The 25,036-nt window shown below is 44.5% G+C and overlaps 1 protein-coding gene across 1 annotated transcript in view; it reads left to right on the plus strand.

Moving 5' to 3' along the window:
* Positions 1-25,036, plus strand: part of TTN (titin) — a 285,763-nt gene that overhangs the window by 199,416 nt on the left and 61,311 nt on the right. The window contains exons 214-255 of the mRNA XM_075530312.1: positions 44-343; positions 519-818; positions 913-1,018; positions 1,117-1,313; positions 1,397-1,702; positions 1,808-2,086; positions 2,589-2,888; positions 3,004-3,306; positions 3,421-3,783; positions 4,343-4,645; positions 4,747-5,046; positions 5,148-5,444; positions 5,547-5,831; positions 5,924-6,217; positions 7,564-7,863; positions 7,988-8,296; positions 8,387-8,577; positions 8,925-9,354; positions 10,894-11,202; positions 11,310-11,458; positions 11,535-11,567; positions 11,664-11,793; positions 11,884-12,183; positions 12,278-12,595; positions 13,510-13,806; positions 13,914-14,213; positions 14,299-14,613; positions 14,727-14,875; positions 15,293-15,443; positions 15,529-15,810; positions 17,030-17,332; positions 17,839-18,141; positions 18,244-18,525; positions 18,623-18,922; positions 19,015-19,317; positions 19,412-19,720; positions 19,840-20,121; positions 20,227-20,526; positions 20,613-20,906; positions 21,001-23,967; positions 24,296-24,616; positions 24,716-25,000. Of these exons, the coding sequence (XP_075386427.1) occupies positions 44-343; positions 519-818; positions 913-1,018; positions 1,117-1,313; positions 1,397-1,702; positions 1,808-2,086; positions 2,589-2,888; positions 3,004-3,306; positions 3,421-3,783; positions 4,343-4,645; positions 4,747-5,046; positions 5,148-5,444; positions 5,547-5,831; positions 5,924-6,217; positions 7,564-7,863; positions 7,988-8,296; positions 8,387-8,577; positions 8,925-9,354; positions 10,894-11,202; positions 11,310-11,458; positions 11,535-11,567; positions 11,664-11,793; positions 11,884-12,183; positions 12,278-12,595; positions 13,510-13,806; positions 13,914-14,213; positions 14,299-14,613; positions 14,727-14,875; positions 15,293-15,443; positions 15,529-15,810; positions 17,030-17,332; positions 17,839-18,141; positions 18,244-18,525; positions 18,623-18,922; positions 19,015-19,317; positions 19,412-19,720; positions 19,840-20,121; positions 20,227-20,526; positions 20,613-20,906; positions 21,001-23,967; positions 24,296-24,616; positions 24,716-25,000 (14,145 nt within the window). The remainder of the gene's footprint in view (positions 1-43; positions 344-518; positions 819-912; positions 1,019-1,116; positions 1,314-1,396; positions 1,703-1,807; positions 2,087-2,588; positions 2,889-3,003; positions 3,307-3,420; positions 3,784-4,342; positions 4,646-4,746; positions 5,047-5,147; positions 5,445-5,546; positions 5,832-5,923; positions 6,218-7,563; positions 7,864-7,987; positions 8,297-8,386; positions 8,578-8,924; positions 9,355-10,893; positions 11,203-11,309; positions 11,459-11,534; positions 11,568-11,663; positions 11,794-11,883; positions 12,184-12,277; positions 12,596-13,509; positions 13,807-13,913; positions 14,214-14,298; positions 14,614-14,726; positions 14,876-15,292; positions 15,444-15,528; positions 15,811-17,029; positions 17,333-17,838; positions 18,142-18,243; positions 18,526-18,622; positions 18,923-19,014; positions 19,318-19,411; positions 19,721-19,839; positions 20,122-20,226; positions 20,527-20,612; positions 20,907-21,000; positions 23,968-24,295; positions 24,617-24,715; positions 25,001-25,036) is intronic.

A 25,036-nucleotide genomic window follows, 5' to 3' on the forward strand; every position in this document is an offset into this window, starting at 1 on the left:
GTTCCCTTTTCCCCAAAACTTAAATAATTTCACTTGTTTGCAGATCCTCCATGGCCCCCTGGAAAACCCGTTGTGAAAGACATAGGCAAAACGTCACTAACCTTACATTGGACAAAGCCAGAGCATGATGGCGGGGCTAAGATTGAGTCTTACATCATTGAAATGCTGAAGACTGGAACAGATGACTGGGTCAGAGTGGCCGAGGGGGTTCCCACGACTCAGCATGTCATTCCAGGACTCAGGGAAGGGCAGGAATACTCCTTCCGAGTTAGAGCCGTGAACAAAGCTGGGGAGAGTGAACCCAGTGAGCCCAGTGACCCTGTGCTTTGCCGGGAGAAGCTATGTAAGTCAGTTTTGATGTCACCGATCTGTACATTATTCTACGAATCAATCTGAGAATTAAAACATCGGGAAATGTGAAAGCCCCAATATTGGATAATTTCCTGATTGCTGTACGATGGCCCAGTTACTACCAGAGCAGTTTGTGAAGTTTGAATTTGCTTCTCTTTCTGGTTCAGATCCTCCATCACCACCTCGCTGGCTTGAAGTTATTAATATTACAAAAAATACGGCAGACCTAAAGTGGACAGTTCCTGAGAAAGATGGAGGGTCCCCCATCACGAACTACATCGTGGAAAAGAGAGACGTACGGCGAAAAGGCTGGCAGACGGTAGACACTACTGTCAAGGACACCAAGTGCACAGTCACTCCGTTGACCGAAGGCTCTTTATATGTGTTCCGTGTGGCTGCAGAAAATGCCATAGGGCAGAGTGACTACTGTGAAATTGAGGATTCCGTCCTGGCCAAAGACACCTTCAGTATGCTCTCTGACTTAACCTTTGTGACATCCTGTATTGTAGGTTATCCGTTTTGTTCTTTGATTTTTCTAATCATTGAACTATGTGCTTTCAGCCACCCCTGGACCGCCCTATGCTCTGACGGTGGTTGATGTGACTAAACGACATGTTGACCTAAAGTGGGAACCGCCTAAAAATGATGGTGGCAGACCAATTCAGAGGTAGGGTTTGGATTTACTGATAAAGAACCCTTTCAGTAGGCTGTAAATCCCTAACTTGGTTTCACGGGTGCTAAGACAGTGCTTCATGCCTCCAACAGATACGTCATTGAGAAGAAAGAGAAGTTAGGCACTCGATGGGTAAAGGCTGGAAAGACGTCAGGGCCGGATTGTCACTTCAGGGTAACTGATGTCATTGAGGGGACGGAGGTCCAGTTTCAGGTTCGGGCAGAAAACGAAGCCGGAATTGGTCACCCAAGTGAACCCACAGAGATCCTAGCAATTGAAGATCCAACAAGTAAGTCGGGCCGAGTATGCAAAGCATAGTGTCTGGAGCTGTCGAATGAGACCCTGGGTGTGAATGCTGTATTATTTTCTCAGGTCCCCCTTCACCTCCCCTGGACCTGCATGTGACCGATGCTGGGAGGAAGCACATTGCCATTGCTTGGAAGCCGCCAGAAAAAAATGGGGGAAGTCCTATTATCGGATACCATGTGGAAATGTGTCCAGTAGGCACTGAGAAATGGATGAGAGTTAATTCTCGCCCAATAAAAGACTTGAAATTCAAAGTGGAAGAAGGCGTTGTTCCCGACAAGGAGTACGTTCTGAGAGTGCGGGCCGTCAATGCTATTGGAGTTAGTGAGCCATCTGAAATCTCCGAAAATGTGGTTGCCAAAGACCCAGACTGTAAGAACACAGTTTCTTTCATTGATCATAAAAATAGTCTTTATTCATGCATTGCACTTTGACACATTCTCATTCTCTCTCTCTCTTTCAAAATGCATCTTATAGGCCAGCCAACAATTGATCTGGAGTCTCATGACATTGTTGTAATTGAAGGGGAAAAGTTAAGCATTCCTGTTCCCTTCAGAGCTGTCCCAGTCCCAACCATTAGTTGGCATAAAGATGGCAAAGAAGTTAAAGCAAGTGATAGATTAACAATGAAGAGCGATCACATCTCTGCACACCTTGAAGTTCCCAAGAGTGTCCATGCAGATGCTGGCACTTACACCATTACAGTGGAGAATAAGCTTGGCTCAGCAACAGCATCCATCAATGTCAAAGTCATAGGTAACCAAACGTTTGTCATGCACTGAGAAAACTGGCTCACTTTGCAATGGCTTCATGAGGCCCCCAACTGGAATCTACATGTCCCTTTTTCCATATGAGAAATAAAGCCATTCTAAAGAGATCTTGTTAAGTACATGCTGATAACAATGATTTATTTCAGTTTGGATTAGCCCCATGTGAGATGTGAATTTAAGGATCAAAAACAATGTTTACATCTCCAATGTTCATTTTTACGCTGCATTAAATTCACATTTTTCCCATATCGTTATCCTTACTCCCACCAAGAGGGTGACTGGAAGTTTGTAGGAGCAATTTTACTTGGCAGAAAGAGGGAGGAAAGGTTCAATGACTACTAACATTTAGTATTTGGGGGCCAAAGATGCTAAATGCTTTCCAGCATATCAGAGATGATTCCACGCAAAGGCAAATTGCCCTATATCATAGTATTAATGATCAGGCTTTTCAGGAGTACCATAGTGATTGCTAACTTTATCTTTAATAGGCCTGCCTGGACCCTGCAAAGATATCAAAGCAAGTGACGTGACCAAGAGTTCCTGTAAATTAACTTGGGAACCCCCCGAATATGATGGTGGAAGCCCCATTCTTCATTATGTCCTGGAACGCAGAGAAGCCGGAAGGAGGACATATATCCCAGTCATGTCTGGTGAGAACAAACTCTCCTGGACTGTGAAGGATCTCGTCCCAAATGGTGAATACTTCTTCCGAGTTAAAGCAGTCAACAAGATCGGTGGAGGCGACTACATCGAATTAAAAAATCCAGTCATTGCTCAAGATCCAAAGCGTAAGTGTTAGCATGAATGAACCAAACTTATAGCTAAAAACTAATACACATATTTTTTTCATTTTAAGAAGCTAAGTTTCCCTAGATTAAGAGGTGTATTGTTGTTGCTCTCTAGAGCCCCCTGATCCACCTGTCGATGTTGAAGTGCATAACGTCACAGCCAAGGCAATGACTATCACATGGAAACCACCTCTGTACGACGGCGGGAGCAAAATTATGGGCTACATCATCGAGAAGATAGCTAAGGGTGAAGAGAGGTGGAGGCGATGCAATGAGCACCTGGTCCCCGTGCTGACGTACACGGCAAAAGGCCTGGAAGAAGGGAAGGAGTACCAATTCCGTGTGCGAGCAGAGAACGCTGCTGGGATTGGGGAACCTTCGCGGGCTACTCCTCCCACCAAAGCTGTCGATCCTATAGGTGAGTTTTGGGTTTGGGTTTTGAACGGAGTTGCCATTTTCCCCTTGCGGCATCCATGTTTACCAGCTGTGTTAAGCCAGCAGAATTGAGAACAACTGCTTTTAATCATAACAGATGCTCCGAAAGTCATGCTGCGAACAAGCCTAGAAGTGAAACGCGGCGATGAAATCGCCCTTGATGCAACTGTTTCGGGGTCACCTTACCCAACTATTACATGGCTGAAGGACGACAGTGTCATCACACCGGAGGAAATGAAGAAGCGGCCCGTGTCAGTGGCCAGAAGGAAGAAGGGTGAAGTTCAAGAAGAAGAACCGTTTGTCCTGCCTCTGACGGAGCGCTTGAGTATCAACAACAGCAAACAAGGAGAAGCTCAGCTCCGTGTTCGAGACTCTCTCCGACCTGACCGGGGCCTGTATGTGATCAAAGTTGAAAATGACCATGGTGTTGCAAAAGCTCCTTGTGACGTCAGTGTGCTGGGTAAGTGCTCCCCGCTACACGCCCCAACAGCAGAAAGCCGATGCAAATGCTTAGTCAAAAAGCCTATCTGTGTAAAACATGGCACGCAGGAGTGGTGGGGAAAGTTAAGCAAAGGGGGGAAGGAAATCACTTCTGCACACTTTCCAGGTCTCCTATCAACACCTGGCCATGTTATAGAAATCAACTGGCCCCTTACTTCCCACACACCCTTAATTCCTTCATGTACTAGCTAATGGGGTGCAAAGACAGATGTGGCACACACAAAAAAGACATCTATGTCAAAAGAGGAGACTGACATTTATGTTTCCATGACAACCAATTCAAAACCACTCAGTCAATTCTAACTCCTAGTGACCCTGAAAGACGGAGTAGCTTCCCCACCATAAGGGCCTGAGGCTGTCAACCGTAAGGAAGCAGGCGGCCTCATTTTTCTCTTGAGGAGCGCCTGGTGGGTTTGAACTGCCACCACCTGGGGTGGCAACTCAAGGCTTAAAGAGTGTGCCCAAAGAGTTCCTTTTCTACACGACATTTTCATCATTGCTCTCCTTTGAAATATTAGATACCCCGGGACCACCAATCAACTTTGTATTTGAAGATATTAGAAAGAATTCAGTGCTCTGTAAATGGGAACCACCACTTGACGATGGTGGCAGCGAGATCATAAACTACACTTTGGAAAAGAAAGACAAGACAAAAGCTGACTCTGAATGGATGGTTATCACCTCAACACTGAGGAATTGCAAATACTCGGTGACAAAGCTAATTGAAGGCAAGGAGTACCTCTTCCGTGTGAGAGCTGAAAATAGGTTTGGGCCCGGACCACCGTGTGTTTCAAAGCCACTTACAGCTAAAGATCCATTTGGTAAGGCTCCTTTACTGCACGCGTTGCTACCTCCAGGACGTTTGTAAAATGTAATCTGTGCCATGAGGGGATCCATTCCATTATGTTGTCATTTTTACCAGAACCACCTGACGCACCTGATAAGCCCACTGTGGAAGACGTTACCAGCAATAGCATGCTAGTGAGATGGAATGAGCCAAATGACAATGGAAGTCCCATCCTGGGTTACTGGCTTGAGAAACGCGAGGTTAACAGTACTCACTGGTCGCGTGTCAACAGAAGCCTTGTGAATTCTTTGAAAACCAAAGTGGAAGGCCTATTAGAAGGTCTCACCTATGTCTTCAGAGTATGTGCTGAAAATGCAGCTGGACCAGGGAAGTTCAGTCCACCTTCAGATCCCCAAACAGCACATGATCCAATCTGTAAGTAATTTGATCGAGTAAGCTAAAGTGGGATAGAGGGAGCCACTCCATCCTCTCAACCCATCGATGGGTTTTAACGTGTCGGTCTGCATCTATTCCAGCTCCACCTGGGCCACCTGTCCCAAGAGTGGCTGACACGAGCACGACAACTATTGAGCTCGAATGGGAACCCCCGGCCTTCAACGGTGGTAGTGAAATTATTGGCTACTTTGTCGATAAGCAGCTGGTTGGCACAAATGAATGGTCACGCTGCACGGAGAAGATGATTAAGGTCCGTCAGTACACTGTAAAGGAAATCCGAGAGGGGGCAGATTATAAACTGCGGGTCAGTGCCGTCAATGCCGCTGGCGAGGGTCCACCTGGAGAAACAGAACCTGTTACTGTGGCGGAACCGCGAGGTGAGTTTAAGTTATTTGAATAGGATCCTAAACCCTTCTCTCAGCATGGGGACGTGTTTTTAAAATTTCTTGGGTTACTGTCTGACTACTTTCTTTCAACAGAGCCCCCAAATGTAGAACTGGATGTGTCTGTCAAGAGCGGGATACAGATAATGGCCGGGAAGACGCTCAGAATTCCAGCAGTGGTGACCGGTCGTCCTGTACCAACACGAGTGTGGACCATCGAAGAAGGGGCGCTGGATAAAGACCGGGTTGTCATAGAGGATGTAGGAACCAAATCTGACCTGGTTATCAAGAATGCATTGAGGAAAGATCACGGCAGATATGTGATAACAGCGACTAACAGCTGTGGCTCCAAATTTGCAGCAGCCAGGGTAGAAGTTTTTGGTAAGGGATGCTGCATTGGGTCTTTACGGGGTTTTTCCAAAGATACCACCTTATTACATTGATTTTTTTTGTTTGCTTGCTTGCTTTTTCAGATGTTCCTGGTCCGGTTCTTGATTTAAAACCTGTTGTAACAAACAGGAAGATGTGTTTGCTTAACTGGTCTGATCCAGCAGATGATGGAGGAAGTGAACTCACTGGCTTTCTTATTGAAAGGAAGGATGCCAAGATGCACACTTGGAGACAACCAATAGAGACAGAGAGATCTAAATGTGATATCACAGGCCTCCTTGAGGGACAAGAATACAAGTTCCGTGTTTTTGCCAAGAACAAGTTTGGCTGTGGTCCTCCTGTTGAAATAGGCCCGCTTCTTGCAGTAGACCCACTAGGTAATAGGAAAGGTGTTCCTTGTGTTTTTTAAATAAGTAGTTTTGCTTCTAGATATGCCATTTGTCTCCTGAGCTTTAAAAGCTTCAAATTCCCAACAGTTCAAAATATAGAGCTAGAGAATATTAAAGGAAGTAATAAAATAAACACTAACAATGCTAAGCTATCATATATGATAAAATATTAATATAGATTTCACTCTAAGCAGTTTTGCATATTGAAAAAAAATTAACCTAGAAGTAGATTACAAGGGAAATCTTTTCAGTTAGAATATACTAGTGTAATTCTTTAACCAATATTCTAGTAGTTGAAGAGAGTTAAATCTTTTTCTGAAAAAGATTACAGACTATGATAAATGCCTTAGTTTTCCTCTACTCTCATGTACCGTATATACTCAAGTATAAGCCAACCTGAATATCAGCCGAGGCACCTAATTTTACCACCAAACCTGCATTAAAAATGTGCTGAAAAGCTCAGTTTATACATGAGTATATACGGTAGTTCCACACTTAAAGGTTAGGGAAGCAGAACTAGCTATTGAAGAAGAGAAATCCAGCCTGAGGAAATCTCTCAGAAATCAACATGAACTCCTAACATTGTACACGCATTTAATGCACCCTGGCAAAATAAAAAATCCCGAAGCCTTTGAGGAAGATCCATTCCTCAAGAAACAGGTGTTATTTCTCCATCATCACCCCACCAAATTAAATTCTCTCTCACAACACTGGAATGGCCCATCTGAGATTCTCGACACTACCATCATGCCAGAGGTATCGGAACAGAACTGAGTTCCCATTGCAGAGTGAAGGTTCTGGTTTAATCACGGTCAATGAGCAGAGTCTGTCACTAGTTTCATCATTCAGAGCTTCTGTCCTTGGGAGCCCAAAATTACAAAAGTATTATATAAGCTCTCATTTCCCCCACGTTTTAAATGCACATTTGGGGCAACAAGGCTCAAAGGGTGTTAAAGAAGATGTATTCAGGGTCCGTTAATAACAGTAGAAATACTAGTTGGCTCCCATTGATCAGTCAGTGGATACTTCAGAGATCTCCTTTTTCAGTTCATTATACCTAGAAGTTTGCCTGATGATGAGGTAAATAATAAATAATGTTAATTTGTTTTTTAAAAAAGTCCTTCAATTTTTTTTGAAATCAATAATCCTAAAGTTTCTAAGGAAAAATTTCTTCTAGTATAATGCCATAATTCTGGTCATTGACAAGTTTGGGGGTAAATCTTGAAGATGGGAATAAAATTATGCTAAACAGAAACCTGTTCATTTTATTAATTTGAAGTGAAATGTTATTTTTCATATGACTATTTAGCTTGTGCTTACTCTACCTTATACAGGTCCTCCAACATCTCCTGAGAGGCTCACCTACACAGAAAGGACCAAGTCCACGATCACCCTCGACTGGAAAGAGCCTCGGAGTGATGGTGGCAGTCCTATCCAAGGGTACATCATCGAAAAGCGGCGTCACGACAAGCCCGACTTTGAAAGAGTTAACACGCGACTCTGCCCAACCACATCTTTTCTGGTTGACAATCTTGATGAACATCAAATGTATGAATTCCGTGTGAAAGCAGTCAATGCCACTGGTGAAAGTGAACCATCCTTGCCTCTTAATGTGGTCATCCAAGACGATGAAGGTGTGAAGCCTGGTTATAGTACAACTTTAATGTACTTTAACACGCTGACTTATCCCAGTGGCTGAGCGTGCATTCTTACTTCTTTGCATTTCTCCCCCGCCCCCTCTTTTCCTTCTCCCTGCAGTACCTCCAACTATTAAATTGCGCCTGACGGTTCGAGGAGACACTATCCGAGTGAAGGCAGGCGAGCCCGTTAACATCCCTGCAGATGTGACAGGCCTTCCGATGCCCAAGATTGAATGGTCTAAGAATGACACTGTGATTGACAAACCCACTGATGCACTTAAGATAACCAAGGAAGAAGTATCCCGAAGTGAAGCAAAGACTGAAGTTAGCATTCCAAAAGCCGTCCGGGAGGACAAAGGCATTTACACAATCACTGCTTCCAATCGCCTAGGCTCGGTGTTCCGAAATGTTCACGTTGAAGTATATGGTGAGTAACTTGCTTTCTCTTTTTCCAAAAAGAAACCCAGTACCTGTTTAGGGATTGCCTCCTCACGTTCCTCTGTTGGTTCCTTCCTAGACCGCCCATCACCACCAAGAAACCTTGCTGTAACGGACATCAAAGCTGAATCTTGCTACTTGACATGGGACGCCCCTCTAGATAACGGTGGCAGTGAAATCACGCATTATGTGATAGACAAGCGGGATGCAAGTAGGAAGAAAAGCGAATGGGAGGAAGTCACCAACACTGCTGTAGAAAGGAGATACGGGGTAAACTTTTCTAAATCTATCATGATATGCACTGAGAGGACATGATTCCAATACCATTAATCTTGAAATGCAAAGACTCAAGTAAAAACCACAAGCAAAACATTATTTTGCTATTATATTCCTTAGCACCATGCACGTAGGCAACTTGGAAAATATTATTTGATGTGCAACTACTCTTTGACACTATAGTAAATTTGCGTACTATCCCACAGGGCCTTTTACCTTTTTTTCTGTGTCTCCTTCATGCTTTGAGGATATGTGTGTTTAATAGTCATCTTCCAAAATAGAGTTTTAAAATCAACGTAAGTATATTCTTCTTAAGAAATTTCTCTTCATCTGATTTCTAGATCTGGAAACTTATCCCCAATGGTCAATATGAGTTCCGAGTTAGGGCGGTGAACAAATATGGAACAAGCGACGAGTGCAAATCTGATAAAGTGGTCATTCAAGATCCTTATCGCCTTCCTGGACCTCCAGGAAAACCAAAAGTGTTGGAGCGCACCAAAGGATCGATGCTAGTAAGCTGGTCTCCTCCTTTGGACAACGGCGGCTCTCCAATCACTGGCTACTGGCTGGAGAAACGAGAGGAGGGAGGAAGCTACTGGTCACGTGTCAGCCGAGCACCAATAACCAAAGTGGGATTGAAAGGGGTGGAATTCAATGTTCCTCGTTTGATTGAAGGCGTTAAATATCAGTTCCGAGCAATGGCAATAAACGCTGCAGGAATCGGCCCTCCCAGCGAACCATCAGACCCAGCTGTTGCAGGCGATCCCATATGTAAGCATGCTTTTGTTTCTAGGGCTCGTTATTGGCGTCAAAATTGTGGAATGGGCAGTTCTCTTAATCTGCTTATAGTTTTCTATGCCAAAATCTTTTGTCAATGTGAAATGGCTCATGTTTATTTAGATGATTATATATATATGTATACATTTATACCCACTGCCATCAAGTTGATCCTGACTCAAGCCAACCCTGAAGGACAGAGATTTTAAGTCTTTACTGGAGCAGACTAGCTCAAACTGATGGGCTTGAACTACTGACCTTGCAGTTAGCAGTCCATGGCTTAATCTACTGTACCACCAAGGCTCTTCATGTGTACACGTATGTGTGTATATATATATATATATATATATACATATATATTTATATACATATATATATGGTGACAGTGTCAAAACCTGAGTAAATCTATTTTATGAGAGGATACACAATCTCCCATGCCTTAAACTAACCTCTCTCTCATTAGATATCATGGGAAATTATGCTTCCCACCAAGCAGTCACATCCTCCAGTAGTTCAAGAAAAAAAAATGCTGATAAACTTCCAATAACAACTGTAGAACCACAGTAATAATATGACTTTCAAGCAGAGTCCTAAGAATCAAATAAGAGATTCTTTCAAAAAGATCTATGAAGAGACCAATTCAAATGTTAAAATAATATGGCCTTTATATCTGATTAGATTACAACAAACATCACCCATATGTTAAAAAGAAAATACAAAATATTATAAGTTCTGTTTAAAAAAAACACCTCCCTGTTATTGAGTCAATTCTGACTCATAGAGTGGAGTAGAATTTCCCCTTGGGGTTCCAGGGCTGTAATTCTTGTGGAAACAGAATGCCTCATTTTGCTTCTGTGGAGTAACTGATTGGTTCAAACTGCTGACCTTGTAGTTGGCAACCCAACGCATAACTCTCTAAACTACCAGGGAACCTTATATGGAACACAGATATAGAGAAATGAGGCAGTCAGCCAGTCAACAAACTAATTTTTTGCATGTGCTATATGCAAAAACAAAAAAAAAAAAGCTGTGCTAAGCACTAGAGGGGAGGGGTTGTGAATAAGTAGACAAGTAGAAAAAAGATTGATATGAAGCATTCTTAGAAATGTGAGAGTGTTATGTGCTTGTTGATAGATATGGACCCTTCCCCGTAAAATCACTTAGATGAGTTTGTGCTCAAAGGCTTGCCAGTTAATGATTACATAATGTCTCTCTTTTCAAACTTTAAGATCATTTATATTAAGTTTTCAGTAGAGAATGTAGTAGAATCTCTTCAAAGGGATTTTTAAAAGCTTTTCACTAATAGTGTATAAATAGAGTATATTTGTATGTTTGATTATTCATTAATGCTTAATAAAAAGATTATGCCCATATTCCCTTTATTTCTCTTTCTGAAAAGGGAATGTAATCTTTCAGCATTCCTATGAAATATTTTAATAGGTTAAAAAGACAGCTTACTCAAGCAGAGTAAAATTCTTGCCTTCCGTCAGCCTCAAAATGTGATGGATTTTTTTTTTCTTACTTTCTTATTAGATCCCCCTGGGCCACCTTCTTGCCCCGAGGTCAAAGATAAAACGAAATCAAGCATCTCATTAGCATGGAAACCTCCAGCAAAGGATGGGGGCAGTCCAATCAAAGGGTACATTGTAGAAATGCAAGAAGAAGGTACCACTGACTGGAAAAGAGTAAACGAACCAGACAAACTTCTAACCACCTGTGAATGTGTGGTGCCCAATCTGAAAGAACTCCGGAAGTACCGATTCAGAGTGAAGGCTGTCAATGAAGCCGGCGAATCTGAACCGAGCGATACAACTGGAGAGATCCCCGCCACTGATATTCAAGGTCCCAGTTCTTACTCAATTGATGTGTTCATCTTTTGACTTTCTCAAGTGTACCGATTACGTTTTTCCAAGGTGATGAGCTCACTCCTGTTACCTGTGGTTTTACAGAGGCACCGGAGGTCTTCATTGACATCGGAGCCCAGGATAGCCTGGTGTGTAAAGCTGGCTCCCAGATTAGGATCCCCGCTGTCATCAAGGGACGCCCAACTCCAAAATCATCTTGGGAATTTGACGGAAAAGCAAAGAAGGCAGTGAAGGTAAGAACGTTACAATTTTCAGGCTCCCAGTGGATCACTATGAGGAGTAATCTCACTGGAATATCTTTTCTAACAGGATGGAGTGCACGATGTACCTGAAGATGCACAGGTAAAAAAACAATCTTATGAAATAATTCCGAATACTGCTGGCTTCAATGTTGCTATGGCTTTCGTCGATGTTTGACGCACACTTTCCTTTGTACAGCTGGAGACGGCCGAAAACTCATCGGTCATTGTTATTCCTGAGTGCAAACGTGCCCATTCAGGAAAATACAGCATCACGGCTAAAAACAAAGCAGGACAGAAGACGGCAAACTGTAGAGTGAAAGTCATGGGTAAGACAGACTTTAAGAGTTACTGTGGAATGTGAACAAGCTGTCTAAACATCTGAGTAACACGGTGCTCTTATGTTCTGCATCCAACAGATGTGCCAGGGCCACCCAAAGATCTCAAAGTCAGTGAGATCACCAGGGGCAGTTGCAGACTTTCCTGGAAGATGCCAGATGATGACGGAGGAGATAGGATCAAAGGCTATGTGATTGAGAAGAAGACTATTGATGGAAAAGCCTGGACGAAGGTCAATCCAAACTGTGGAAGCACCACCTTTGTCGTACCTGATCTCATCTCTGAACAGCAATATTTCTTCCGTGTGCGTGCAGAAAACCGATTTGGGATAGGGCCCCCTGTGGAAACCATTCAGAGGACCACTGCCAGAGATCCAATATGTAATTTTTTTTAATCTAAGTTTAAAATATATTCTCAAGTGTGAAATAAATTGCTATAAACAATACTTAATACTTTCTTTCACTCTTTCTCAAGATCCTCCTGATCCACCTATTAAGCTCAAGCTTGGTCTCATAACAAAGAGCACCGTACACCTGTCATGGAAACCCCCAAAGAATGATGGGGGCTCCCCTGTTACCCACTATATTGTTGAGTGCCTTGCATGGGACCCCACTGGGACAAAGAAGGAAGCCTGGAAACAGTGCAACCGGCGCGATGTGGAAGAGCTGCAGTTTACCGTTGAAGACCTCACCGAGGGTGGGGAGTATGAATTCAGAGTGAAGGCTGTCAACGCCGCAGGAGTCAGCAAGCCTTCGGCCACGGTCGGCCCTGTGATTGTCAAGGACCAGACATGTGAGGACCACCCGCATGTTGATAAAGAATGTCCTCTTTGTGACTGTCTCCCTAGATGGTTTGCCACGGGCAAAATAAAGACCTCGGATGGCATGCGGGCATGGGCATGTTACTCAATCACGCATTCCCTCGGGGTCCAAAGAATTACATTTTCTTACAAAAGACTTTTCCCCTCTTTAACATACATGGTGTTTATTATCTACTTGCTATTCTCCATGAAAGGCTGCTGGACTTAGGGACGTTAACACAATCCCTCTGTATCTCTTCAAAAAGAGTTAAAAATAACCAATCATTTGCCCAGCAACTGTGGAGATACATTTATCTTCACAATTAATGTATCTCTATTTAAGAAAAAGATACATCATTTAAATAGGCAAATTATTATTTTAATAATTATTTTAATTATCTTTATTTCTGTGTATTTGTTTAGCTCTTGCTTCTAGGCTTAGAAGGGCTGTCATTACCATCCACTTGGCATACTCTTATGCTAAACTGATGAAAAATGTTTTGCCTCTGATAATAGTTATATTTCTAAAAACAGGGAAGTCACCCCAGAATGAACCTGGAAAGATGCTCCTCATTGTGTATCGGTTAAAGGGAGCCTCGTGGCAGATCCCCCAGGCCTAAATTAGTACAGCCTTCCTTTATCTCTGCCCTTTTGGAACACTATGGCCATACAGAGTGATGTCAGATAAGAGAGAGACAGTAGCTGATGCACGATCGTATGCAGAGCCAATAAAGGACAAAACGACCACGTGTCCCTGTACCTACGCTGGCATAGTAGTTGTGAAGACAGATCGGTTCTTTCCCTTTGACTGGTCTAACAAACCTGGTAGCAGAGCTTCAAATAACTTGACAGTCACGGGGAGTGCTCCTCTTTAATCATTTTCCTTTTCCTAATGAATTGGTTTCAGGCCCACCGTCAATTGACCTTAAGGAATTCATGGAGGTTGAAGAAGGAACAGATGTTAGCATTGTGGCTAAAATCAAAGGGGTGCCGTTCCCGACACTAACCTGGTTCAAAGCTCTTCCAAAGAAGCCTGATGACAAACAGCCTGTGGTCTATGACACCCACGTGAACAAACTGGTGGTGGATGATACTTGCACCTTAGTTATCCCACAGTCCCGCAGGACTGACACCGGCTTATACAGCATCACAGCTGTAAATAATCTGGGAACCGCCTCAAAGGAGATGAGACTGAATGTCCTTGGTAAATATTGCCTGGTTTGGCTAAAACGGTGTGCTTTCTCTCCAGAAAGTGGTATTTGGCTTTCAAAAGCATTTGACTAATACCTCTCCTTCTTACAACTATTTTAGGTCGTCCTGGCCCCCCAGTGGGACCCATAAAATTTGAATCTATTACAGCAGATCAGATGACATTATCTTGGCTTCCACCTAAAGATGATGGTGGGTCTAAGATTACAAACTATGTAATTGAGAAAAGAGAAGCTAACAGGAAGACATGGGTACGTGTCTCCAGTGAGCCGAAGGAGTGTATGTACACCATTCCTAAACTGCTGGAAGGTCACGATTATGTATTCCGCGTGATGGCCCAGAATAAATATGGCATTGGGGAGCCTCTCGACAGTGAACCCGAAACAGCAAGAAATCTCTTCTGTAAGTCGGACCGTGTGCACACGCAAAGCCATTCTTATCTGCGTTTCTCAGCCTTTCTCACAGATTCGTGTAATTTTCTTCACAGCTGTCCCTGGAGCACCCGATAAGCCAACGATTAGCAGTGTCACTCGCAACTCCATGACCGTCAACTGGGAGGAGCCAGAGTATGACGGGGGCTCCCCTGTGACAGGGTACTGGCTAGAGATGAAAGACATCACGTCAAAGAGATGGAAGAGAGTTAATCGAGATCCTATCAAAGCCATGACTCTGGGTGTTTCTTATAAAGTGACGGGTCTTATTGAAAATTCTGACTATCAATTCCGGGTCTATGCTATCAATGCTGCTGGTGTGGGGCCAGCCAGTCTCCCATCAGACCCAGTGACAGCTAGAGATCCGATTGGTAAGATTTGAAACCGCTCGTGCTGGGGTATTTTGTTGTGACAGTGGTTTTTGCTTTTATTTTCCAAAAGTGTCATGGGAAATCAGAATTACTAATGTACTGGTTCTTTTCAGCCCCTCCTGGTCCTCCATTTCCCAAAGTGACAGATTGGACTAAATCCTCTGTGGACCTGGAGTGGACTCCCCCACTAAAAGACGGTGGATCCAAAGTAACCGGCTACATCGTTGAGTACAAGGAAGAAGGAAAGGAAGACTGGGAAAAGGTAGCTGCGACTTGGCAAATGCGATGAGAAACTCCGACAGTCATAGTCTCCGTCCATTAGCGATTGCTTGCATTTTTTACATCACAAAATCAGAAAGGGGAAACAAAATAAAGATGATCCAAGCCCGAGTCAAAAGTCTAATCAGACATTAAGTCATCATAGTTACTTTATCTTTTGGTTTTGAACCCTGAAAGTTGGAATAAAGGAACAGTATAGTTCTTTCCATCTTTTTAAATCATGGTTCCTGGCAAATCATTTTACTCAGTTGGTTTGTTAATATCCGCTCGCTAAAACCTAAAGTCCTGGCAATTTTTCAAAGAGAGGATTTAAATATGCTGTTAGCTATGTTTTAGAAAACTGTTGAAGCAAGATGCTGCAGAGAACTGTTCGGATAATGACTTTTCTTTTTCCCTCCAGGGCAAAGATAAAGAAGTGAGGGGAACAAAACTCGTGGTGGCGGGATTAAAAGAAGGAGCGTTCTACAAATTTAGAGTGCGAGCAGTCAACATTGCTGGCGTCGGAGAACCTGGAGAAGCCACGGATATCATTGAAATCAAGGACAGAATTGGTAGTTATCAATGCACCTATTATTTTTCAATATTTTTGTCATAGATTGAAAGTGGAGACATTTGTAATTTCTCTTTGCTTTTCAGTTGTACCCGACCTTCAGCTAGATGCCAGCGTCAGAGACAGAATCGTGGTCCATGCCGGAGGGGTGATTCGGATAATTGCCTATGTTTCTGGAAAGCCACCTCCAACGGTCACTTGGAACATGAATGAAAGAGCCTTACCCCAAGAAGCCACCATCGAGACCACAGCCATTAGCTCATCCATGGTCATCAAGAATTGCCAGCGGAGCCACCAAGGCATCTATTCGCTTCTTGCCAAAAACGCAGGAGGAGAAAGAAAGAAGACCATCATCGTGGATGTACTAGGTAAGTGCGCTCTGTCTGTCTCTTCATGCCACTGTTTAACACATCATCATTGCATTGCACCTCGCATGAAAACGGTGCTACTATCAAACCGTGTTGCCAGCATTTTAGAAAACCGGAATATCACGTGCAACCCACTGGCTACTTTCAGCTTTTAAAAATTTCCCTCCTTGCCTTTTTACCCTCTACTCACATTTTATGTGGTTGTACTCCTACTGTACAGTTTCATATAATGTAAGCGCTTCTTCGGTTTTTAAGACACACACATGCACCAAACCCAAACTTGCTGCCAGGGAAACATTGCTTCGAAGGGCATCCGTCGTCTAATTGAAGAGAACAACATGCACACAGTTGACAGCGTCGCAAGGCTTTTTCGCGCTGCTCACTTTCTTCCAGTGATTCTGCTCAGAAGCCCTCCCACTGAGAGCCCTGCAGCGTCTCTCTGGCCACAGGCTATGCCCAAACCACCAGTTTCCCACGAAAATAACCAATTCTCCTTTGAGAGTAACTAATCCTAAAGTTGCACGTGGAACACCGTTTCATTGAGCCTGAATTCAGTTAGCGTCACTCTTCAGACACTCTTGCTCTGTCACCATGGTGTGGAGAAAAGGGCTCTTCTAGGTCACCTGTCCCGCTTTTCAAAGGCTCTGCTGTGATTTGAGCCACGCCCATTCTGTCTGCCTCTGTCCCCATGAAAGGAACCTCAACAGGAAGTGTGACCAGGCGATGCACCATGTCCCGCCTCTCGTGCTCCCTGCCATCTGACATTCAAATGATTAAATAAGATCACTTTACCTCTCTGCAGCTTAAACTGAAATATACAACTCACTGCTATTGGGTCCATGACGACTCGTGGCACCCCTAGAGGAGCAGGATTGCCCCTCTGGTGGACTATAACGCTTTACCGGAGTAGAGATTTGCATGTGGTTGCAAACTGCTGACCTTGTGGTTAGCAGCCCAGTGTGTAACCACGCCACAGAATTAAAAGATAATGTTGTTTTTTCACAAACGTTTCAAAGCCCCCCTTGTAGTAGCCACCAGCAACTATTGCGAAACTACTTCATGTAAAAGCATGGTTGAATATAGGTCGGGCGGGGAGGGACTCAGCAAAGTCTCAGTTTTCTCGATGATGGCATTTTTGTCTCATTTTTAAAACGGGAGGCAACAAATATTGCCCGCTGTAGCTAATGGAAGAAAACGGCTAATTTCCTCTTATTTCCAGATGTGCCAGGTCCTGTTGGAACCCCATTCCTCTCTGATAACCTAACCAACGACTCCTGCAAGCTGACCTGGTTTTCTCCGGAAGATGACGGAGGCTCGCCGATCACCAATTACGTCATTGAAAAGCGGGAAGCCGACCGCAGGGCGTGGACCCCGGTGACCTATACCGTTACCCGACAAAATGCTACTGTTCAGGGTCTCATTCAAGGAAAAGCCTACTTTTTCAGAATCGCAGCTGAAAACATAATCGGCATGGGCCCGTTTGTTGAGACACCAACTGCACTGGTGATACGAGATCCAATAAGTAAGCACAATTTTTACCAATTTCAAGCTTTATCGATTCTTCGTGTATGCCACAGGACTATGGCCTGCGACCAAAAAGAAATGATGAACTGCTTTCCATTTCATTCTCTGACAAGCATATTGGGCAACTACTTGATAGGCATGGTGGTCGTGTTCAAAGATAAATTGTGAAAGGTTTTATGGAACACATATGGTTCATCAAATCTCTTTCGTATATGATACACTGATTTTTAAAATGGAATTATTTTCCTGACTCTAAAACTGCTAACTCTGGAGACCTTTCTTTAAATTCCTAAGCGTCAACGAACTTCTGCTTCTTCGTCTCTCAAATGGGTGGGAGGGAGGGGGTGAGTAGACTGTACTATAAAACCCTACTGATCGATGGGTAGATCGCTTTTGATAATTACTCAAGCAAGTAATTGAATGTTCAGATACATCCCTCAAAAGGGTTGACCACTTTCTCAATGTGACACTTTCTTTTCTGTGATTCCACACGTACGCTCGCAGCTGTACCAGAACGCCCTGAAGAGCTAGAAGTCAAAGAAGTCACTAAAGACACCGTTTCTCTAACCTGGAATCCTCCAAAGTACGATGGCGGATCAGAAATTATTAACTATGTCCTAGAGAGCCGGCTCATTGGAACCGAGAAGTTCCACAAAGTGACAAATGACAACTTGCTCAGCAGAAAGTACACCGTGAAAGGCCTGAAAGAAGGCGACACCTATGAATACCGTGTCAGCGCTGTCAATATTGTTGGGCAGGGAAAACCCTCGTTTTGCACCAAGCCAATCACTTGCAAAGATGAGCTGGGTATGTGTCTGATCAGCTTATGCTGTGAACACGTGTGCATTTATAGACTTATAATAAGACCAGAGTCCTAAAACTGCCTCTTTCTTTGTCGTTTCCATTTAGCTCCCCCAACGCTTGACCTCAACTTCAGAGACAAACTCACCGTTCGTGTTGGTGAAGCCTTTGCCCTCACAGGCCATTACTCAGGCAAGCCAAAGCCTAAGGTGACGTGGTTCAAAGATGAAGCTGATGTGCTAGAAGATGAGCGCACTCAGATAAAGACCACTCCAACAACGCTTGCTCTGGAGAAGACCAAATCCAAACGCTCCGATTCTGGCAAATACTGTGTGGTTGTGGAGAACAGCACGGGCTCCAGGAAAGGCTTCTGTCAAGTCACGGTGGTTGGTAGGTATCGTTGAGCAAAGAGAAGAGACACGCTGTCGGTCTAATGGAAAAATGAGAGTAAAACGTTGTGCTGCATTGTTTGTTTTGTTTTCAACAGACCGTCCTGGACCACCAGTAGGACCGGTTACTTTTGATGAGGTAACCAAAGATCACATGATCATCTCCTGGAAGCCACCTTTAGATAATGGAGGAAGTGAAATTACCAACTATATCATTGAGAAGAAGGAGTTGGGCAGAGATGTTTGGATGCCCGTGACTTCTGCGAATGTGAAGACCACATGCAAAGCTTCCAAACTGCTTGAAGGAAAAGATTACATTTTCCGGATATATGCTGAAAATCTATATGGAATAAGTGATCCTCTGGTCTCTGACTCCATGAAAGCCAAAGACCGTTTCAGTATGCATTCTCTTTATTTTCAGCTATGTGATGCTTGGACGGTGCTAGTAGGAAGCCTTGAGTGTCTCACGTTTTACTCATGTGTGTTGTAGGGGTTCCAGATGCACCTGATCAGCCAGTTGTTACGGAAGTTACCAAAGACTCCGCCTTAGTGACTTGGAACAAGCCACATGACGGAGGAAAGCCCATCACAAACTACATCCTGGAAAAGAGGGAAACGATGTCCAAGCGATGGGCCAGAGTTACCAAAGAGCCTATCCATCCCTACACCAAATTTAGGGTTCCTGATCTTCTAGAAGGCTGCCAGTACGAATTCCGGGTTTCCGCAGAAAATGAAATTGGCATTGGAGAACCAAGTCCACCATCCAAGCCAATCTTTGCTAAGGATCCCATCGGTATAGTATTGAAGCATTCGTTCAACTTTCACATACTCCAACTTTGTTTGGGGCCACACGCTAACACCTTTTGGTCTTCTCTTTTATCGTGCAGTTAAACCAAGTCCACCTATTAATCCTGAGGCAGTCGATACAACGTGTAACTCAGTTGACCTAACCTGGCAACCGCCACGTCATGATGGTGGGAGTAAGATCCTGGGTTATATTGTTGAGTACCAGCAAGTTGGCGATGAAGAGTGGAGAAGAGCTAATCACACTCCCGAGTCGTGTCCCGAAACCAAATATAAAGTCACCGGACTCCGAGATGGTCAGAACTACAAGTTCAGAGTCATGGCAGTGAATGAAGCTGGTGAATCGGATCCAGCTTATGTTCCCGAGCCTGTGCTAGTGAAAGACAGACTTGGTGAGTGACATGTCCTCGCCTTCGTTTGAATGATGGGGCAATAGGTTCCTGATGCTACCTGTTCATTTGTAAATCTCATCTATGCATCCCATCTGAAAGGCCTGTTCTCTGCATTGCAGAACCTCCTGAATTGATTCTCGATGCCAACATGGCAAGAGAACAACACATAAAGGTTGGCGACACCCTCAGACTGAGTGCCATCATCAAGGGGGTGCCATTCCCCAAAGTGACGTGGAAAAAGGAAGACAGAGAGGCGCCAACCAAAGCAAGAATTGATGTGACTCCAGTTGGCAGCAAGCTTGAGATTCGTAATGCTGCCCATGAAGATGGTGGCGTGTACTCCTTAACAGTAGAAAACCCAGCTGGCTCAAAAACTGTTTCGGTGAAAGTGCTCGTATTAGGTAGGAAGTCTACTTATCTACCTCATTAGAAATAAATGCTGGCCTTTTTAAAACTCTGCTTTGGTTTACATCGCTTTAATCAATGTATTAATTGACACTTTTCAGATAAACCCGGGCCACCGAGAGATCTGGAAGTCAGTGAAATCCGGAAAGATTCATGTTACCTCACTTGGAAGGAGCCCATGGATGACGGTGGCTCCGTTGTTACAAATTATGTGGTTGAGAGGAGAGATGTTGCCACTTCCCAGTGGTCGCCTCTTTCGACTACATCAAAGAAAAAGAGTCACATGGCTAAGCACCTGAATGAAGGCAATCAGTATCTCTTCCGAGTGGCTGCTGAGAACCAGTACGGACGTGGTCCTTTTGTTGAAACACCCAGACCCATCAAGGCGCTCGATCCTCTCCGTAAGTTGCTTTCTTTGGAGACTAAAGTATTATTGGGCCGTCTTTGGAAACATGATGTATTTATCACATGTTCTTCTTTTGAAAAGATCCCCCCGGGCCACCTAAGGATCTCCACCACATCGATGTGGACAAGAATGAAGTTTCCCTCGTTTGGAATAAGCCAGACCGAGACGGTGGCTCTCCAATCACTGGCTATCTGGTGGAATATCAGGAAGAAGGAACCCAAGACTGGACTAAATTCAAGACCGTGAAAAACTTAGAGTGTGTTGTTACGGGTTTGCAACAAGGAAAGATCTATAAATTCCGTGTAAAGGCTGAAAACATTGTGGGTCTTGGTCTCCCTGACACCACTATCCCAATAGAATGTCAAGAAAAACTAGGTAATTTTTGGATTGCCATCGCTGTTTTGTTTCTTTTTTTTTTTTAATTGTCCACGTTGTGAAAAATCAAATGATTCTCTCATTTGCTTTGCAGTGCCTCCCTCGGTGGAGCTGGATGTGAAATTAATCGAAGGCCTTGTGGTGAAAGCTGGAACTGCAGCCAGGTTCCCTGCCATTATACGAGGTGTGCCTGTTCCTACTGCCAAGTGGACAAGCGATGGGACTGAGATCACAACCGATGAGCACTATACAGTGGAAACTGACAAATACTCATCTGTGCTCACCATAAAGAACTGCTTACGGAAAGACACCGGGGAATATCAAATAACTGCTTCCAATGCCGCTGGCAGCAAAACAGTAGCTGTGCACCTCACAGTCCTTGATGTTCCCGGTCCACCCACAGGTCCTATGAATATCCTGGAAGTGACCCCTGAACACATGACGATCTCATGGCAACCACCTAAGGATGATGGAGGAAGCCCGGTGATCAACTATATTGTGGAGAAGCAAGATACCAAGAAAGACACGTGGGGTATGGTCTCTGCAGGGAGCAGCAAGACGAAGCTGAAAGTCCCACATCTGCAAAAGGGCTGTGAATACGTTTTCCGAGTAAGAGCAGAGAATAAGATGGGTGTCGGTCCTCCCCTTGACTCCACACCTACGGTGGCTAAACATAAATTTAATCCGCCATCTCCTCCTGGTAAACCCGTGGTTACTGACGTTACTGAAAATGCGGCAACCGTGTCTTGGACCCTGCCAAAGTCTGACGGTGGCAGCCCCATAACCGGTTACTACGTGGAACGTCGAGAAATAACTGGCAAGTGGGTGAGGGTTAACAAAACACCTATTAGCGACCTGAAGTTTAGAGTGACCGGGCTCTATGAAGGGAACACATACGAGTTTCGAGTTCTTGCCGAAAACCTTGCCGGCTTAAGCAATCCATCCCCAAGTTCCGATCCAATCAAAGCTTGCCGGCCCATCAAACCACCTGGACCACCTATTAATCCCAAACTGAAGGACAAGACCAAAGAGACTGCTGACTTGGTGTGGACAAAGCCGCTCAGCGATGGTGGCAGCCCCATTCTAGGATATGTCGTGGAATGTCAGAAGCCTGGCACAGCGCAATGGGACAGGATTAACAAAGATGAGCTCATTAGACAGTGTGCCTTCAGGGTCCCGGGACTTACTGAAGGAAATGAGTACCGATTCCGTATCAGGGCGGCAAATATTGTGGGAGAAGGAGAGCCAAGAGAACTAGCAGAATCTGTGATTGCAAAAGACATCCTTCACCCTCCAGAGGTAGAACTTGATGTTACCTGCCGTGATGTTATTACCGTTAGAGTGGGCCAAACGATTCGCATCCTTGCTCGAGTCAAAGGCAGACCGGAACCAGACATAACTTGGTCTAAGGAAGGCAAAGTATTGGTTCGAGACAAGCGGGTTGATCTGATTCACGATCTCCCTCGTGTGGAGTTACAAATTAAAGACGCTGTTAGAAGTGACCATGGCAAATACATCATTTCAGCTAAGAACAGCAGTGGGCATGCTCAAGGCTCAGCCGTTGTCAACGTCCTTGACAGACCTGGGCCTTGCCAGAATTTGAAGGTCAGTAACATAACCAAAGAGAACTGTACAATTTCCTGGGAGAACCCACTAGATAACGGTGGCTCGGAGATAACAAATTTCATCGTGGAGTATCGCAAACCGAACCAGAAAGGCTGGTCAATTGTCTCCTCGGATGCCACTAAGCGACTCATCAAGGCCAACCTTTTAGCCAACAATGAATACTATTTCAGGGTTTGCGCAGAGAACAAAGTGGGTGTTGGTCCAACCATTGAAACAAAAACCCCAATTCTGGCGATTAATCCTATTGATAGGCCAGGTGAGCCTGAAAACCTTCATATCGCAGATAAAGGAAAGACATTTGTCTACCTCAGGTGGCGGAGGCCGGATTATGATGGCGGCAGCCCAAATCTGTCGTATCATGTTGAAAGAAGGCTAAAGGGCTCCCCTGACTGGGAAAGAGTGCATAAAGGGAGCATTAAAGAAACCCACTACATGGTTGACAAATGTGTTGAAAACCAGATTTACGAGTTCAGGGTGCAAACAAAGAATGAAGGCGGTGAAAGTGACTGGGTAAAGACAGAGGAAGTTGTGGTGAAGGAAGACTTACAGAAACCAGTACTGGATCTGAAATTAAGTGGCGTGCTAACTGTCAAAGCAGGGGACACCATTAGGCTTGAGGCTGGAGTAAGAGGCAAACCATTTCCAGAAGTTTCCTGGACCAAGGACAGAGATGCCGCAGACCTAACTAGATCACCAAGAGTCAAAATTGACACCAGCGCTGAAACATCCAAATTTTCGCTTACCAAAGCAAAGCGAAGCGATGGTGGTAAATACGTGATTACAGCCACTAACACGGCTGGCAGTTTCGTGGCCTACGCCACTGTCAATGTTTTAGACAAGCCTGGTCCTGTAAGAAATCTGAAAATTACAAATGTGTCCAGTGACCGCTGTACGATTCACTGGGACCCACCTGAGGATGACGGTGGCTGTGAGATCCAAAATTACATTCTCGAAAAATGTGAGAGCAAGCGAATGGTTTGGTCCACCTATTCTGCTTCTGTCTTAACACCTAGTGCGACAGTAACGCGTCTCATCGAAGGAAATGAATACATTTTCAGAGTCCGTGCAGAAAATAAAATAGGCACCGGGCCTCCAACAGAAAGTAAACCAGTCATCGCAAAGACCAAATTTGATAGGCCGGGTCGTCCCGATCCCCCAGAAGTTACTAAAGTCAGCAAAGAAGAGATGACTGTGGTGTGGAATGCACCAGAATACGACGGTGGGAAGTCCATCACAGGATACTACCTGGAGAAAAAGGAGAGACATTCGGTACGATGGGTCCCGGTAAACAAGAGTGCAATTCCTGAGAGACGGTTAAAAGTGCAGAATCTCCTCCCGGGTCATGAGTATCAGTTCCGTGTCAAGGCAGAAAATGAAATTGGAATTGGAGAACCCAGTCTGCCATCAAGGCCAGTGGTGGCCAAAGACCCGATAGGTATGATGTTCTTGGTTTGTTTGTTCGTTTGTTTTGTTTTTCTGATATGAAGCCAACTCTGAATCTCACCCACATAGGTATTAGAAGAATAAGAGCTAAGCCCATGGTTTCAAAACTTTAATGTAGCCAATATATTTTTTAAATACCAAGTCACCTAAAAATGGAAAATGGTAGATTTAAAACCTATTCAAAGGAAAATAGAGTATGCTCGATAACTGAGAAATGAAATATCTCCCCTCTGATATTAAACAGCAAACTCTATAAAGATCCACACTCAAGTCTCAGGAGTAAGCGTTAACTATGTGTAAATTACTCTTATCATTTTCAGAACCACCTGGTCCACCAACCAATCTCAGAGTGGTTGACACAACCAAAACGTCCATCACTCTTGGGTGGGGGAAACCAGTCTATGATGGGGGAGCACCGATAATTGGCTATGTTGTGGAAATGAGACCGAAAATAGCGGACGCGTCCCCGGATGAAGGCTGGAAAAGGTGTAACGCTGCGGCACAGCTGGTTCGCATGGAATTCACGGTTACCAGTTTGGATGAAAATCAGGAATACGAGTTCAGAGTGTGTGCTCAAAACCAAGTTGGCATCGGGCGCCCTGCAGAACTAAAGGAAGCTGTGAAGCCTAAAGAAATCCTAGGTGAGGCCCTACCTAGCTCTTGATCCGGTCGCCCTTTACTTTTCCCCTGAGTTCCCCCCGTTCGGAAGGACCAGCTAATGGCTCCCCTGTCATTTGCAGAACCTCCGGAGATCGATTTGGATGCCAGCATGAGGAAGCTGGTCACAGTGAGAGCGGGCTGCCCTATTCGGCTGTTTGCCATAGTCAGGGGGAGACCCGCCCCCAGAGTCACTTGGCGAAGAGTGGGTATTGATAATGTGGTCCGGAAAGGCCAAGTTGATCTGGTTGACACCATGGCCTTCCTTGTCATCCCCAATTCTACGCGTGACGACTCGGGAAAGTACTCCTTGACACTGGTGAACCCAGCGGGCGAAAAGGCCGTATTTGTAAATGTCCGAGTTCTAGGTGGGTTCCCGAAACCAACGCTCCTTCCTCCCCACT

Source organism: Tenrec ecaudatus, chromosome 13 (genome assembly GCF_050624435.1).
Source record: "Tenrec ecaudatus isolate mTenEca1 chromosome 13, mTenEca1.hap1, whole genome shotgun sequence".
Taxonomy (NCBI): domain Eukaryota; kingdom Metazoa; phylum Chordata; class Mammalia; order Afrosoricida; family Tenrecidae; genus Tenrec; species Tenrec ecaudatus.